Source organism: Anguilla anguilla, chromosome 16, assembly GCF_013347855.1.
Source record: "Anguilla anguilla isolate fAngAng1 chromosome 16, fAngAng1.pri, whole genome shotgun sequence".
Taxonomy (NCBI): Eukaryota; Metazoa; Chordata; class Actinopteri; order Anguilliformes; family Anguillidae; genus Anguilla; species Anguilla anguilla.
This window is the reverse complement of record NC_049216.1, coordinates 5,378,904-5,394,316: the sequence shown is the minus strand read 5'-3', so window position 1 is coordinate 5,394,316 and position 15,413 is coordinate 5,378,904. Positions and strand designations below refer to the sequence as shown.

At 42.1% G+C, this 15,413-nt stretch overlaps 1 protein-coding gene across 1 annotated transcript in view; it reads left to right on the top strand.

Moving 5' to 3' along the window:
- The window catches only part of LOC118215059 (C-Jun-amino-terminal kinase-interacting protein 1-like), a 60,378-nt gene extending 47,965 nt beyond the window's left edge, over positions 1-12,413 (top strand). The window contains exons 7-12 of the mRNA XM_035395468.1: positions 2,435-2,607; positions 4,980-5,083; positions 6,003-6,119; positions 9,068-9,138; positions 9,522-9,620; positions 10,469-12,413. Of these exons, the coding sequence (XP_035251359.1) occupies positions 2,435-2,607; positions 4,980-5,083; positions 6,003-6,119; positions 9,068-9,138; positions 9,522-9,620; positions 10,469-10,541 (637 nt within the window). The 3' untranslated portion in view covers positions 10,542-12,413. The remainder of the gene's footprint in view (positions 1-2,434; positions 2,608-4,979; positions 5,084-6,002; positions 6,120-9,067; positions 9,139-9,521; positions 9,621-10,468) is intronic.
- The last annotated feature ends 3,000 nt before the right edge of the window (positions 12,414-15,413 follow it).

Below are 15,413 nucleotides of genomic sequence, written 5' to 3'. Positions count from 1 at the left end.
CAGAGCCAGTATCTGTGATGGTCATGCCTATTCATTCACTTTATTTGAAAAGGGACAATGTACATTGATCAACATTTAAACAAATGTAAATGTACCCAAGTTAGCCAAAAGGCTAGTTTTCATCGGCAGTCCCTATGCATAAAATGAAACCATTGTGTTACATTTTTGAGAGGCAGACATTTCAATCATAGGGATAGAAGAGTTGAGCGGCCGGGGTAATCTTTAGAACCCCTGGGTCTCACTCTGTTCTATTTCACGTAGTACTGTGGTTCACTCAGAGTGATTTAATCAAGAAATTTAAGAGAAAAAATAATAAATAAATAAAAAAGGCAAATAAACAGTACTCAAACAGTACTCTTACTTACGGGGTTATGCTGATATTCTGGTTGTTCTGTTAAATGGGCGGTGCTGAGCCACACGCAGGGGTTGCCCCACGCAGCGGTGTTTCCGTGACGTCGGTCTCCACGGAGACGGCGCGGGCTGCGCTCCTTTCGTAAGCCGATGAAGTAAAAAACCACCGGAGAGTTCCGCGAGGATCTCGAGCCTGGCGAGTGCCTGCAGGAGGTCTGCCCCCCTCTCGCGGTGTCGGAGACAGCGGCAGAAGGTTGGGGAAAGTGAAACGATCCCTTGCTGCGCGCGAAGATCTCAACCAATCGGCTGCTGCTGTTGTGCCGTGACTAGGATTCTTAGCGGACTCCATGCATGATGGTAAATGGTAAATGGACTGCGTTTATATAGCGCTTTTATCCAAAGCGCTTTACAATTGATGCCTCTCATTCGCCAGAGCAGTTAGGGGTTAGGGGTTAGGTGTCTTGCTCAAGGACACTTCGACACGCCCAGGGCGGGGTTTGAACCGGAAACCCTCCGACTGCCAGACAATCGGTCTTACCTCCGGAGCTATGTCGCTATGTCGCCCCTATACTGATGATAGAATCAGTTTGGCCGGGTGGTGCGTTCACATTTCCGCTAGCCAGTGCGGCAGCCTACATTTGAATATGAAATCACCCGAAGCAGAATTTTAAAAATGTACAGATGCAATTTTTTCTGTTTTTTTTTTTTTTGTGAGCTCTAGCAATCCTCACAGAGATTTGTGCAGCCCGATCAATTATTAAGTCCGAGATTGAGTATTACATTACATTACATTGCAGGCATTTGGCAGACGCTCTTATCCAGAGCGACGTACGAAGTGTATAAACATAACCAGGAACAAGTATGACGAAACCCCTAGAGAGAAGTACCGGTCCAAGTGCAGGGAACAACCGCATAGTTCAACTTGGAGGTTAAACTGATTAACACTAGAGTCCGAATGCGTTGCCAACTATCACAGGGGGGTTTGGATAGGGACTGGGAGATATCCCCTGTAGTCAGAGGCTGTGGTCACCTTACTCCTGTTCATAAAGGGCTAAAGAGAGGTTTCGTCACCGTAAACCAGTAGCACGCCACAAGAGTTGTCCTGTTTCAGGATTTCATGGCAACTGATTCTTTGTGTAAGAATCGCCCTGTTCTCTGTTTGTTTTTTTTTTGTCCTGCTACAGACTGTCCCCCGTGTCAGGGGTGCACAACAAGGGCTGATCCATTTCAGGATTTTGTGCCAACATTTCCCAACATTTATTGAATTGGCCCAATCATATCTTGATCTGACATGTGTATAAGCACCAGCTACAGCCACGGACTGCCAGTTTATCCGAGATTTCACTGTGCTCATGTACAGGAGTGAAGCAGCATAGTTTATAGAGCTGTAAGAAATGGCAATCGGTTGGAGCAAAAACCAGCAGGCAGATCGGCCCTCCAGGACCGGAGTTGTGCACCCCTGCCCTGTGTTCTGTGAGCAAACATTTTGTTGATTTTTCAGATCAGATATAGGAGTGGTGGGGGCTAAAAAAAAAAAAGGTGAGAAACTCGCTCTTAAGAGAACACAAATTGACTTTGTCATTTAAAAATAAGACATTTCGACCACCCGGCTGTACTTCATCAGAGAACCAGGGTGGCTCCCCGCAGCATCATGTTTTGTCTGTTTTAAATAAGCATTTAAAAAATATATATATATATATTTCTAATTTGTATTTTCTTAAAAGCAAGTGCCTTACCTTTTTTATTGGCTACCCTAGGCAATGTTGTATTTTTAATGTGACACCTCGGCTCGGTTGAGCACAGGCTGATATAGGAGGAGACCGTTGCTGGCTTACGCAGCTGTTTAGGAAATGAAGTGCGTGTAATTGGCTGGAAGAGAAACGCCGGGCCTGCAGGACTGAGGCCACGCGTCACAGCTCCGAGCGACCATAGCGACGGAGAGGCTTCGTTACCAGTGCAGGGCCGAATTTTTTGCGCCAAATTTTTTTTTTTTGTTCTCTCTTAGTGACAGGGTTAGAGGCCTTACCCGAAAGTCTGGCCGGTCGTTTTTGACCCGACTCTCGCGTTTCCCCCCCGGCGACAGGTTCGTCCCGCGGCACGCCGACGAGCTGGCGCTGGAGACGGACGACCCGCTGCTGGTGGAGGCGCAGGCCGAGGACTTCTGGTGCGAGGGCTACAACATGCGCACCGGCGGCCACGGCGTCTTCCCCGCCTACTACGCCCTGGAGGTCGTCAAGGAGCCCGACCTCTTCAAAGGTGCTCCTCCCTCCGCCCGTTCCAACCCGTCCTTTTTGCCCTCCACCCAACTCACCCCCCCTTCCCCCCAGATCTAACCCCAACTCAGGCTCCATCCCTGTCCCACCCCTTTCTATGGTAATCCACCCCCATCCCGCTCCACCATCCTGCAAGCTCCCTCAGGTTACCTCAGACAGCTCTGCTTCTCGGTCACTTCCCCGCGGCTACATTGAAATGTCACAGGGTCTACTGCGCTCTGATTACATTTATTACATATTATTGAAAATATAAGACTCTACTTCTGCTATAAAATTTGGCATTACATTTTATAGGTTACATTTTACGAAGCTACCGATAGCTATGATGGCTATACAGGTGTCGATTTTCTTGTGGTTTTATCAGAGTTGCTTACTGACAAGCCACTGAACTTTCAGGGTTTGTCACACAAAAAATACGTATAAATCTCTAATGGTTTTACCTAAAGTGGTTAAATTGGGGATATATACAGTATTGTGCAGAAGTCTTAGGCACCCTAGATTTTTAAATATAATATATAGTATATATTTGGTCTTAGATGTTTTTTTTTTTTTTTCTGCATTAGTGTGTCAGTAGAAAATAGCAAATTTGAGATTTCCAAACATGGAAGATTTCCAAAAAATGAAATTTTACAGATACATTTTTGTATTTTGTTAAATAAAGTAATATTTTAAATAATAGACTACTTTTCAGATAAAAACTTGATCAAGGGTCTCTGGGATTACCTGGAGAGCCAGAAGCAAGCGAAACAGCCTAAATCTGCAGAAGAACTGTGGCAAGTTCTCCAAAATGCTTGGAACAACCTACCAGCCGATTTTCTTACAAAACTGCCGGACAGTGTACCTAAAAGAATTGATGTAGTTTTAAAGGCGAAGGGTGGTCACACCAAACATTGATTTTATTTTGTTTTTAACTATTTACTGCTCTTTATATTATTTTTTCAATATGTATAACCTTTCTTTTCATTATTTTTGAAAGCATCTTAGCTGTACAGCATTTTTTTTTTTTACAGGTGCCTAAGACTTTTGCACAGTACTGTATATATCTACATTCTCATTCAGGCCTCAAAACAGAGCAGTGACCCTATCAAAACACATGGTGGCGCCATAGATCTCCATATTTGTCTTGTTTGGGTACAACTGTAATTCATTACAACTGTTCTTTTCATGTTTGTTGTCAACAGGCATGCCATGTTTCTTGTCAAAAGCTAGTTCATTGGATCTTCATTTGGCCTTCTTTTGCCAAATGGTACAGTAGTAAAATGTGTTTAAACATTCCAGTATTCAGCTTCCTGTTATATTGTCGCCTAGTGGCAAAATGATACCAATTTTGGCAAGGGGTTTCTGGTGGACATACTCTAGAAATATGCCAGGTTCAATAAGAATAAGCCGAGGGGCTTATGGGAAAAGTAACAGACGATTACACATGGGAAATGGTGGCCAATTTTAAATTGTGATAACCCATAAGGCACAGCTGTATGTTCATAATTTTGTTATTTGGTTATTGGGTTATTGTAGCATGCTTGAAATATCTATGAAGGAATGGTAATTATTTTTTTTATTATCAGTATTATTATCAGTATTTTTTCAGTACCACCATGCGTTTTGATTGAGATAATTTCATGATGTTATGTCAAATAGCTTGGAAATTATACACACATTTGTGAAAGGCCACACTGAGAAGCAGGTTCATTAGCTCTTCATTAGGCCATTTTATGAAATTCTGTATACAATTTTTATGGAGGTCTGTCTAAAGATGCTGCACACCAAATTTTTATCAAATCAGACAATTTTTGTGGGATGAAAATCATGTTAAGTGTTTTTTTTTTTTAATTCAGAATGGTGGAAAATTCTCCCAGATGCCATTTTTGAGGAAAATCCTCATGACTCCTCATGACCTATGTATCATTTTGTGGCTCCAGGGCAATTTGTCAGGTGCACTACATAACAACACCAATTGGCGCCATATTTTAGACTATCCAAAAGTTTGGCGATTAAAACACGTCTACAAAGTTTGGTAAGCTTCCGACTTACCAGCCAAAAGTTATCTGAGGTCAATGGACAGTTAAAGGAATCAAGACATAAACAACCGGGTTCCAGCACCTGCAGTGCTTGCTTTCCTACTCATGATGATGTGCATGTATATCACATAGACTTCTATTAAAATAATTAAATCTGTAAGTGAATACGTTGGAAATATAATTATTATTGGTGTGGAACGGATAAGTACGGTATCACTGATTACAGCCACCTGTGTAACAGTTTAATTATCTGACGTCGGCATCATGTCCTGCAAACCTGGGCCATATCTCTCTCTCTCTCTCTCTCTCTCTCTCTCTCTTTCTCTCTCTCTCGCAGAAAAGAGCACCAAGTGGGTAGAAAAGTTTCGGGTGAAATTCCTGGGCTCTGTTCAAGTGCCGTATCACAAAGGGAATGACGTTCTCTGCGCAGCTATGCAAAAGGTACGGTGCGGGCCTGCACGTCGGCCGTTAAGGGGTCAATGACAGAAATGACAGGATGGAGTGTAGCACAGTGGGGAAGGAACTAGACTTGTAACCGAAAGGTCGCAGGTTCGATTCCCGGGTAGGACACTGCCGTTGTACCCTAGAGCAAGGTACTTAACCTGCATTGCTTCAGTATATATCCAGCTGTATAAATGGATACAATGTAAAAATGCTATGGAAAAAAGTTGTGTAAGTCGCTCTGGATAAGAGCATCTGCTAAATGCCTGTAATGTAATGTAATGTAAAAACAAACAGAACAAAGAGAAAGAGTTAGAGCTGACAGAGAGAGGGAATGGCCAGTCTATCTGGTTAGATTTCTTTATATTAAACTTTTTTCTCAAATGTTTTTTTTTAAGCGGGTCAAACTGAGAACTCAGTCCTCTTTTTCAGTGGCGGCACGGTGAATTAAAGTTGGTAGGGAAACAGAAAGGGGGTTGTGCAGTCAGTTTCTCTTTTGCTGTACCTGCAGACAGTTGTTCTGAATTTCTCACAGTTAATTAGCGGTACGTAACCCTGCCCAGTGTTACTTTGTCAGAGCATTATTGTGCCGTTAAAATACTGTAATGTAAACACTGCAGGAGTGTTTTAATGATGATGTTCTTTTCGATGTTTATGTACAGTAAGTCATTCTCAGTGCCTCATGACAAAGTGTATAGTGTTTAATCATCTGATAAAGTGCATTTTGTACATTTAACACTGGCTTTGTATTTTCTACTGTTTTGGACACATAAACCTTGTTAGAGCTGATATAACACTCAAGTTATTATGTGAAGCTATCGTTCTGGGAATACTGTCAACGTGGCCCAGAAAATTCTTACTTAATCTGTTTGAAGCTTCCCTGATGTCGGCCATTTTGTGTGGTTCTGCTGCGTTTCAGATCGCCACCAACAGAAGGATGACCGTGCAGTTCAACCCCCCGGCCTCCTGCATACTCGAAATCAGCATCAAAGGCGTGAAAATAGCAGTCCAGGACGAGTACAGCTCTTTTGACAGAGTACGTCCTTTCTCGGTTTCAAAAAAATGTGACACTTCCGATATCCTGGATGCTAGTTATGTTTTGAATGGAGACCATTTCAGGAGTGCAAATGGTCTGTGTTCAAAACCTATAACGTTTGCATCAGTATCTGACTCTAACGCAGGGGTGGGCTACTCCAGTCCTGGACGGAATCAGGTTCCACTGGTGTTTGTTTGGTCAACCTCCTTTACTGTTTCCAATACGAAGCACATGCAGATACGATGGAGAACTTTGAAATTTGCATGACTCTGGTCCTTTGCTGGCCTAGAACACAAGCTCCGGATCATGTGGTTTGTGGTTGGGCGGGCGGGCACGGTGGCATAGTGGTTAGCACTGTTGCCTCGCAAGAAGGAGGTTCCGGGTTCAAATCCGGGTCCGACCGGATCCTCTCTGCGTGGAGTTTGCATGTTCTCCCAGTGTTCGCGTGGGTTTACTCCAGGTACTCCGGTTTCCTCCCACACTCAAAGACACGCATGTTAGGTGCGCTCCTGCAGTTGCCCTTGACCGAGGCACTGGCCTCGGGGCTGGAGTTTGTCCCCGGGCGCTGCACTGTGGCTGCCCACTGCTCCTAAGTAACTAGGATGGGTCAAATGCAGAGGACAAATTACCCCACGGAGTTCAATAAAAGTATATCTTATCTTATCTTAGATAATTTTGTTTCAGTATAACTCATACTGTGAACAAGGCATACATAACTTAGCCTGCAGCTTAAATTTGCAGACAGCCACCCCAAAATGCCTGATAGAGGATTTTTACCAGTGATGCCTAGGTCCCATGAGGCACGTTACATAAAGCTGCATTCTCTGAGAAGGCTTATGTCGCCCCCGTGTGGGTGTCTGGGTGTACTGAAGGTGGTGATGTAATGTCTCAGTTGTATAACAGGCGATTTGCCTGTGTTAACTCAGTTTTTCACATTAGCCTGCTGTTGTGATGTCAGTGCGCAAAGAGCACTGATTGGCTGGGAGCCAGCCTGCCAATCAATCAGACTCCTTATTTAGCCAAACCTCCCTGTAATATCCCTGGAGTTTGCTTGGCAGAGTTTGTGGGAAGACTGTTTACTGAGCTGGACTATTCCCCGTTTTTGTACATCCCTGCACATCCCTTTACATGCATATCCCTGCACATGCACATCCCTGCACATCCCTGCACATCCACATCCTTGCACATCCCTGCACATGCACATCCTTGCACATCCCTGCACATGCACATCCTTGCACATCCTTGCACATCCCTGCACATGCACAGCCTTGCACATCCTTGCATATCCCTGCACATACACATCCCTGCACATCCCTGCACATCCCTGCCCCAGATGCAGCCTTCGCACCGTGCCCGTCATAGCAACCGACCCGCTTCAACAGCGCAGAGACCCAGAGACGCGTTCGGCCGAAATAGGATTTGCCTGCCGGTCGCATCTTGACCCCATAGCCGGGAGCGGAGTGCACGGTTGTATAACCCCACTGCTGGGCACTCTGCAGTCTGATCCAAATGCTCCTCCCCCTCTAATGCTTACATCAGCAGCAGCGCTCAGAGCTTACGTCCTGAGTAACCGCCAAGAAATCTCACCCTGTGCGGGAGTTTGATTAACTTGTATAAACAGACCTTGTCCTGTGATGAATCGGTCCAACGAAACGAGATGTTTCAGAGTCGATCGCAGTCCCTTCACGTTTGCAAAGGGGGATTTGCGAGATATGTTCCGGATACCTCTATTTGGCTCGAGTGAACACACTTGAAGACACAAACTTTTGAGTTTTTGTCGAATTAAATTTTTGTTCAATTAAATTTGTATTTGATTTTGGTAAGAAAATGACCTTGAGGTTGTTTATAGGGGAGGGTTTTTTGAACATCTTAGTTTAGTTCAGAATCTTGGAAAAAAATAAATGCAATGACAACACATTGGTATGGTACATTTACAGTGTATCATGAACTGGGGGAAGAAATGTAGATTCAGGACAGAAGTTTTCAGACTATCCCTCAGGCTTTTCGCCATAAACATGCAAGACCGGTCTTCCCACAGGCGTTAATTGCCTCCTGTGCTCCTGTTCTGTCAGCTATTTCTGGCAATCCGGAAAATATAAAGGCCAGAAAATCTCGTCTTCTGGGTAAAAGCGCCTTCCCTCCAGACTCCATGGCCAAAATGAAATGCATCAGTCATACTTAATGCACAGCAGGCTTCAATAAAAGTCCTTTCTTATACATTTATAAAATGTTATTTTATACTTGTATAGTACCATGATAATTATTCTGTTATACGTGCATACGTATTTGTTGATAGTTGCCTATCAATCCTGTGTTATATTTATTGTTATCGTCGTATATTTCAAGCTGTGGTTTTCCGTCTCCTGGAAAGGTGTCCCCTTGAAAGTTATAACTGAAGAATACGCAGTTAGATCATGAGGTCCAAGATATCTTTTCATTCGTAAATCACTCTTGTTCATTGGACAAGTGTATCCCAATCAATGATGTCACTCAAATGTGATTCTTGGTTGGCTGTGATACCAGATATGGCCAATAGAGGGCCATGTAAAAGCCAGTAGTTATACAAAGACAACAGCAGGGGTGTCCAGTCTTATCTGTAAAGGGGTGGCGTGGGGGCGGGTTCATTGTTTCAGCCTAAAATTAAGACCCCTGAAGCTGCTTATCAAGGTTTTGATTAAAGACCAAGCATTATTTTGAGATGCCTTCTCAACCAGCTGTTTTGTGAATAAATCTAAATTAAAAGAATGAAACCAGTTGTTAAAACTTCTTAAGTCATCCTCTCCTGCCACACGAATTTATCTTTTTCGGTAGCTTTTTTCTGTTCCAGTGGTGAAGCTACTCTGATTACACATTCTGATAACATTTTTCTTGCTGTCCCGTAATTCGTGTGAAAATCTGGATAAATTAATGTGCTTTTCGGTAAGTGATATTCTTGTGTGTTTTCACAGGGAAATAAATGCAGTCATTTCTTCCAGCTGAAGAATATCTCCTTCTGTGGTTATCATCCAAAGAACAACAAGTGAGTACGGGCCAAAGTCAGTGTATAACTTGCATAGTTCACAATTAAGTGTCAAGATGCCCATCAGTGAAAATGCATTTAACGTCATTCATCGTGTTTAATGTGTTAAATGTAGCTTGTACAGTGTTTGCTTTAACACTCTTCAAATCCCATTGATTCTGTTTGTCTTTGGATTGTTTTTTTTTTGTGTGTGTTTTTGTGTTAATTACATTACACTCATAGTAGGTGCTGCTTTTCCAAGTATCAAATTTACCATGTATGATGTATGTAGCTACATACAACAAAAAAATGATATGCATTCATATGCATTGCATATCTGCTACTGTTTAAGACGAGAACCCAGAATGACTGTTTAAGGGGATTTTTCTTTTTGCGTGTTTCAGGTACTTTGGGTTCATCACGAAGCACCCTGCTGACCAGAGGTTTGCTTGCCATGTCTTTGTTGCTGAGGACTCCACCAAACCTCTGGCAGAGTCTGTAGGGTAAGGAAGTAAATTAATTTTTAAAAACACATTTACACGGTCCACTATAGAGGAATTTGACCCTAAATACTAACTTATTTGAAAGTGTGCTGCTTTATGGGGCTGTGTTGACAGTTCACATTAGTTTCACTTTGTTAATTGTTATTAGGCAAGTCGGAAAGTTCTTAATTAAAATCATTTGGCTGAGCATGCATGTCAGTTCCTTTATGTGACTTGCAATATGTGCCATTATCTGTCTTAAATAAATCAAAGGTGCCAAAATGTTAGGTACAAAGTATTAGATTATCATGGTTTTCCGCTCCTCTAAAATGTGTTCTTGTAAAATAACTATAGGAAACAAAATTCTCTTTTTTTCCATTGATTATAATGTTTTATTTTATATCTTCCATATGTGGCTGGCAGAAATGCATTCCATTTCAAACAGCCATCTGCTGTCTGAGCTAAATTTGGAATTTTGAATCATAGACGCATCTTTGTGAATATTAATTCTCATTTAAAAAATATAGTCATAAAATTATAAAGGGCAGTTTCAAGTGGTTCAGTAATGTGACTTTTAAAAACCATGGTATAATGTGAAACCAGAAATAACCCCATGCCTGATTTGAATATTAGGCACGCCGCCATTTTTTTTTCAGTTATATTTCTTGTAACAGAGAGAAACGCTAGCAAATGACTGTCAAAAAAAAAAAAAAAAAACAATAAAGCTAAATGCAAGCGCATTAACAGCTAACATATAGCTATGGCGACTCAGATTGAAATTAGTTGATGTTTCGTGTGAACGTTCCGATGTTCCGTGTGAACGTTCCGATGTTCCCGAGTAACACGTTACTCCTTATCTCTGTGAACAGGAGAGCCTTCAAACTTTTCTACAAGGAATTTGTGGACTACACGTGCCCCACAGAAGACATCTACCTTGAGTAGCCCGTCTCGCCCTGCTCAGTGTCCTTGTACAGTGTTGTGTTTTACTCCATGTTGCATGATGGTGGGGGAAAAAAGAAGAAAACCAATCCGTTGGAGAAAGAGAGAAAAAGGTCTGCTTCGGGCTGCAAAATTTTCTTGGAAAAAAATAAAATAAAATATATAATCAGGCAAAAAAAACATGTACAGGGGTTTTGATAGTGTATTCATTTATCAAGGTGTGCTTCCAATTATCCAATCTCTCACCTAAAAGCACAATTTTAAGTGCAATTTTTAGTGTTGTGTACACTTCACAAGTCAACATGGAAGACGCTTAAGACATATATATTTTTGTGATGTCGTATTTAAGAGAAATACACTATCAATTCCATGGTGCTCTGTTGTAAAAAAATTAAATAAATAAAAGTAATTATATAGCTAAATATGGAGGCCACACATTTTTAATACAATGTAGGTCAAATATTTATGGCAAAACGGCGATGTGAGATTATCAGGTTACAACAGAGAGGGAAACTGTGTTTGCACAGGGACATAGACCAAAATGTGTGTTTGATTTGTTTCCCCACCCCAACATTCAAATTATTATTATTATTATTATTATTATTATTATTATTATTATTATTATTATTATTTTAATTTTATTTAAAGAAACTGCAAACAGTTTTTGTCAAGAACAGTTGAGGAAGGTCCAAAAAACATTATCCTTTGCAAAAACGTTATCTGGGGGAAATGATGTTTGTATGAAAAAGTTTGGGGATAAAATCGATCCTTTAAAGAGCACACACTGTCAACGTCTGGACAGATTTGAAAATTAATCTATAAGCGACTCACACGTGTTTTACACTGTGTGGCAGTCCCGGCGAACACATTCCAGGACCAGTGGGTGTATACGCGACATCATTAAAGCAGGCAATGTCAGTTAACTTCCGCCATCCTCGAACCATAATGAAAATCATAGATACATACAGCTAGATTCATATTCATTCTATTTGCAGATCCGTACGCCTGAACTAACTCTGTATTATTGACAGTGGGGGAGTGCGGGAATGGGGATAGTTATATATTGTAAACCATGTGAAGCTTTTTCTTCATTGACGATTATTTTTTCTTACACTGGAGTCGTTATAATTTATTTTTTTGCTGCTTCATAAATGTACCGTAGCATGCCCCGCGTTGCATATTTGCACTGTGGGTGAGCGGAGAGGAAAAGCAGGCGACTGAGTTGCGAACGTTATTTTCGTCCCATATCGATAGACAGACGCGGAACTCTTCAACTTAATCCGACGAGTTTCATTTTCTCTCCCCCGATATCGTAGTGATCTTGAGAACGCAAATTATTCAGGAATCTGTCGTGTGCTCAAGATTATTATCACATTGCAGGGAACAGAAGGGCTAGCATTGTCAGCAAATGCACGATCACCCAGCTGAAACAAATCTGTAACCACTTACCCTTTACTTGTTCTGAAGGGACATTTTCCACAGCGCGGCTATTTCATCAGATCAAAATATGCGTTTTAATAAAAGCGCAGAAACACATTAATGAAATGAAGCGAGCCTATAGAGTGTAATGTTGCTTTGAAAATCCTATACACAGAACAGACAGAGGGTGATGGTTTCTTTAGGAAGCACACAGTGAATTGGACTCTTGGTGTCTTTCAGATCATCCGATCAAAAGTAGTGCCTATTTTGATGGTCATTCCGATTTATTTTTGTTTTAGTCATTGTTTAGAGTTGTGGATCTGTCAGAGTTGCTGTTTGTGAATGCAATATCTTTATCAAGTGTGCCTGTGAGCCAGATCTGTGCTACATTACTACCTACTGTTATTCTGTACTCATTGAAGCACTTTGTAAATGGGCTAAATTTGCCCAAAAAAATTGGTTAGGCACAGATTGGTTTACAAATTCAAAAAAATACACTTTTTTCAGAGGGGCATCACTTTCACTGAACAAAAATACTGGCCTATTAAGACACGGGAGAGGTGTGATTAGTTCAGTACTGTACGTAAAGCCTCCGCCTCTGCATTAATTTTGAAACAAACAAACAGGTTCAAAGCATTCTCTAATAGTATGGCTGAGGGGTTTGGGTGCCAGGCAACCGAGAAAAAAAAGGCTGGCAATCAGAAATGGCATCATACAGGAAGTGACATCATACAGGAAGTGAACCATGCCAGCCTGCTCACTCCACTGAGCATAATTCATACTTTTTTTTTGTTATCTCAATAGAAAATCAAAATTTCATGAGACTATACACATACAGTATTTGTAAACTTCATGTGAAGGTAACCTCAGTGTATCATGGATTTATCGTTTTGCTGGACTGTGAGTTTTGAACCTGTGGTTCAACTGTCAATGTCATCAAAACGGCACTGTCCGTTCTTTCTGAAAGCGTCATGGATCAAGTTCGCACCAGGTGAGGGCCCCTGTCAGTGTTGTACACGATTTCGGAGGTGGTTTGAATCCGTTCAAGCACAAGGGGGCTAGTAGGCGTTCTGCTGTTTGTTCAGAACTCTGTTTAAGAATTCCTAAGCTCGGTTTTCCCAAGTGCTCCTGGAGTCATGTCCTAAGTACAATCAGTGTCTTTCAAATTTTCCCCATCCTCACTAAGATTTCAGGCCAATACAGCTATCAAGACCCAGGGCTACAGCAGAACAAAAATGGCTCCTACATTCGTAGAGCATACAGTGTGTCACCAAGACAATGACTTTGCTGTGATGCACAGGAGGCCAGCAGGATTCCCACTGGCTCTTTGGTGGCTCTGAACCCTGGTGATGCACTTGAATCGTCATGCTTTCACACGGCAGCAAGACAGGGATACCCAAACCTGGCCCTCGAGGTCAGCAGTACTGCTGGTTTTCTCTTCTGATAGTCCCTAGTCCAATAAAGTCACTGATTGGTCAGAGATCACACTCACCCGGTGTCCCAGGGTTAAATCAGTCCCTGATTGGAGGGGAGGAAGGAAAACCAGTAGTACTGCTGGAACTGAGGGCCAGATTTGAATATTCCTGGTTTAGGGTATAGAGTACAGGTCAGGAATAGGTTGCACAGTCACCCAGACAGATGTGTAAGGTGAAGGTTTGAATGTTTCCTCTCTCCTCTGGACGTTTACACTTTTTCTGTTACTTTGTTCATTACTGTACGTGAACTGGGCCACCACGGAAAACCTTGGGAAGTGCACATTTCGATAGAGGTAGCATAGCGCAAGAGGGTATAACAAAAAAAACGTTTCTTTCCCAAAGTCTAGAACATGATGACTTCCATTGTTCATTGTCCAAGCAGAGCTGAATGAGAAATTTTCTTTATGCATTATGCTCCATCTTTAAAACACGACATTAACAAATTAAAAACTGCAAAGAATAAAAAGGTGTAAAGATATGCCATATATATTGTAATTACAATGTTACACTGTACCAGTTCAAACTGTAATATGTGAATTCTTATTTTTTTGGTTTTTGAAATGTAATTTTTTTTTTTTTTAATTTAAAAATTTTAAATCAGTATCTTGTGTCCTGTCATTCTTTAAATATTTGGTGATGTTAAGCTCCTAAGAACAAGTGTCTTGTGGGTCTGTGTTTCGTATCTTGGCCTGCCACTGCTATTAATATGTCAGTATTGCGTAATTATTGATAATGAAATGTTTGCAGACATCTGAAATAATTTTCAATAATTAGAAATAATTACGACTAATATTGTGTTTAGGATCAGTAAGATCACCTCAGTAGAGTACTAAGGATTTGAGATATATGCTATGTGATTATGCTACTGTATATAAATACAGCAATCCATAAACTGTACTATGATAAACTATATCCTTCCACAATTCTCTCACCCAGCACATATGAATAGGACTTTTGTCCAAACATGTCTTGCATTGCCATTTAGCCACTCGCCAGTACCTTTCCTGGTTTTGAGGCAACAGAATCTGCTGTCAGTGCATTTGAGTGCTTGCCCTCTGTCAGTCACACAACTGGGCGTGTCAGACCCAGTGTTCCTGTCTTTTACCGGACGGGCGATGCAGACGCCGCCTCGCGAGCGCACACTGTTTTCACGTTTCTCATGCATTCATCATCTCTTTGTACATGACTCAAGTCAGCTTAGGTACCGCTTTTAAACAGGTACTGTTTTATGGGGCGACGTAGCTCAGGAGGTAAGAGCGGTTGTCCGGCAGTCGGAGGGTTGCCGGTTCGATCCCCCGCCCTGGGGCGTGTCGAAGTGTCCCTGAGCAAGACACCTAACCCCTAACCGCTCTGGTGAATGAGAGGCACCAATTGTAAAGCGCTTTGGATAAAAGCGCTATATAAATGCAGTCCATTTACCATTTACCATAAAGCGCTTTGGATAAAAGCGCTATATAAATGCAGTCCATTTACCATAAAGCGCTTTGGATAAAAGCGCTATATAAATGCAGTCCATTAAACGGACAATTCACAGTAGCACAGTGTGCTTACATTCTGAACCCCCCCCCCCCCCCCCCCCCCATCACTTTCGCAGTGTCTTTTTCATCAGTGCTCTCCCTCGACCCACCCCCCCCCCCCCCCCGCTTTTTATTATTCCCCCCCACTTCCCTTTACTTTGCGTTTTTTTGTTGTTTTTTTTGTGACGACGGTCCTCTGATGCGCATTTTCTTTGGGAGTTTGAGAACCGGATGAGACGCTGCGCTCTGGAGGAGGGCTCTTGCCGCATGCTGAGCCTGCCGGTGGCACAGGTAAGAGAATGTTCTAGAATAAACTGTCATTTACAGCACCCGAAAGGCTCCTCTCCCTGTACTGGTACATTTCCTATTTAATAGAGCGGGGATGGAAGTCCCCCCATTTTTTAAATTTTCTCCCTCCCAGCAAACTGTTCTCTTAATGTTCCCACGGAGCGTGGCGTCCCCCG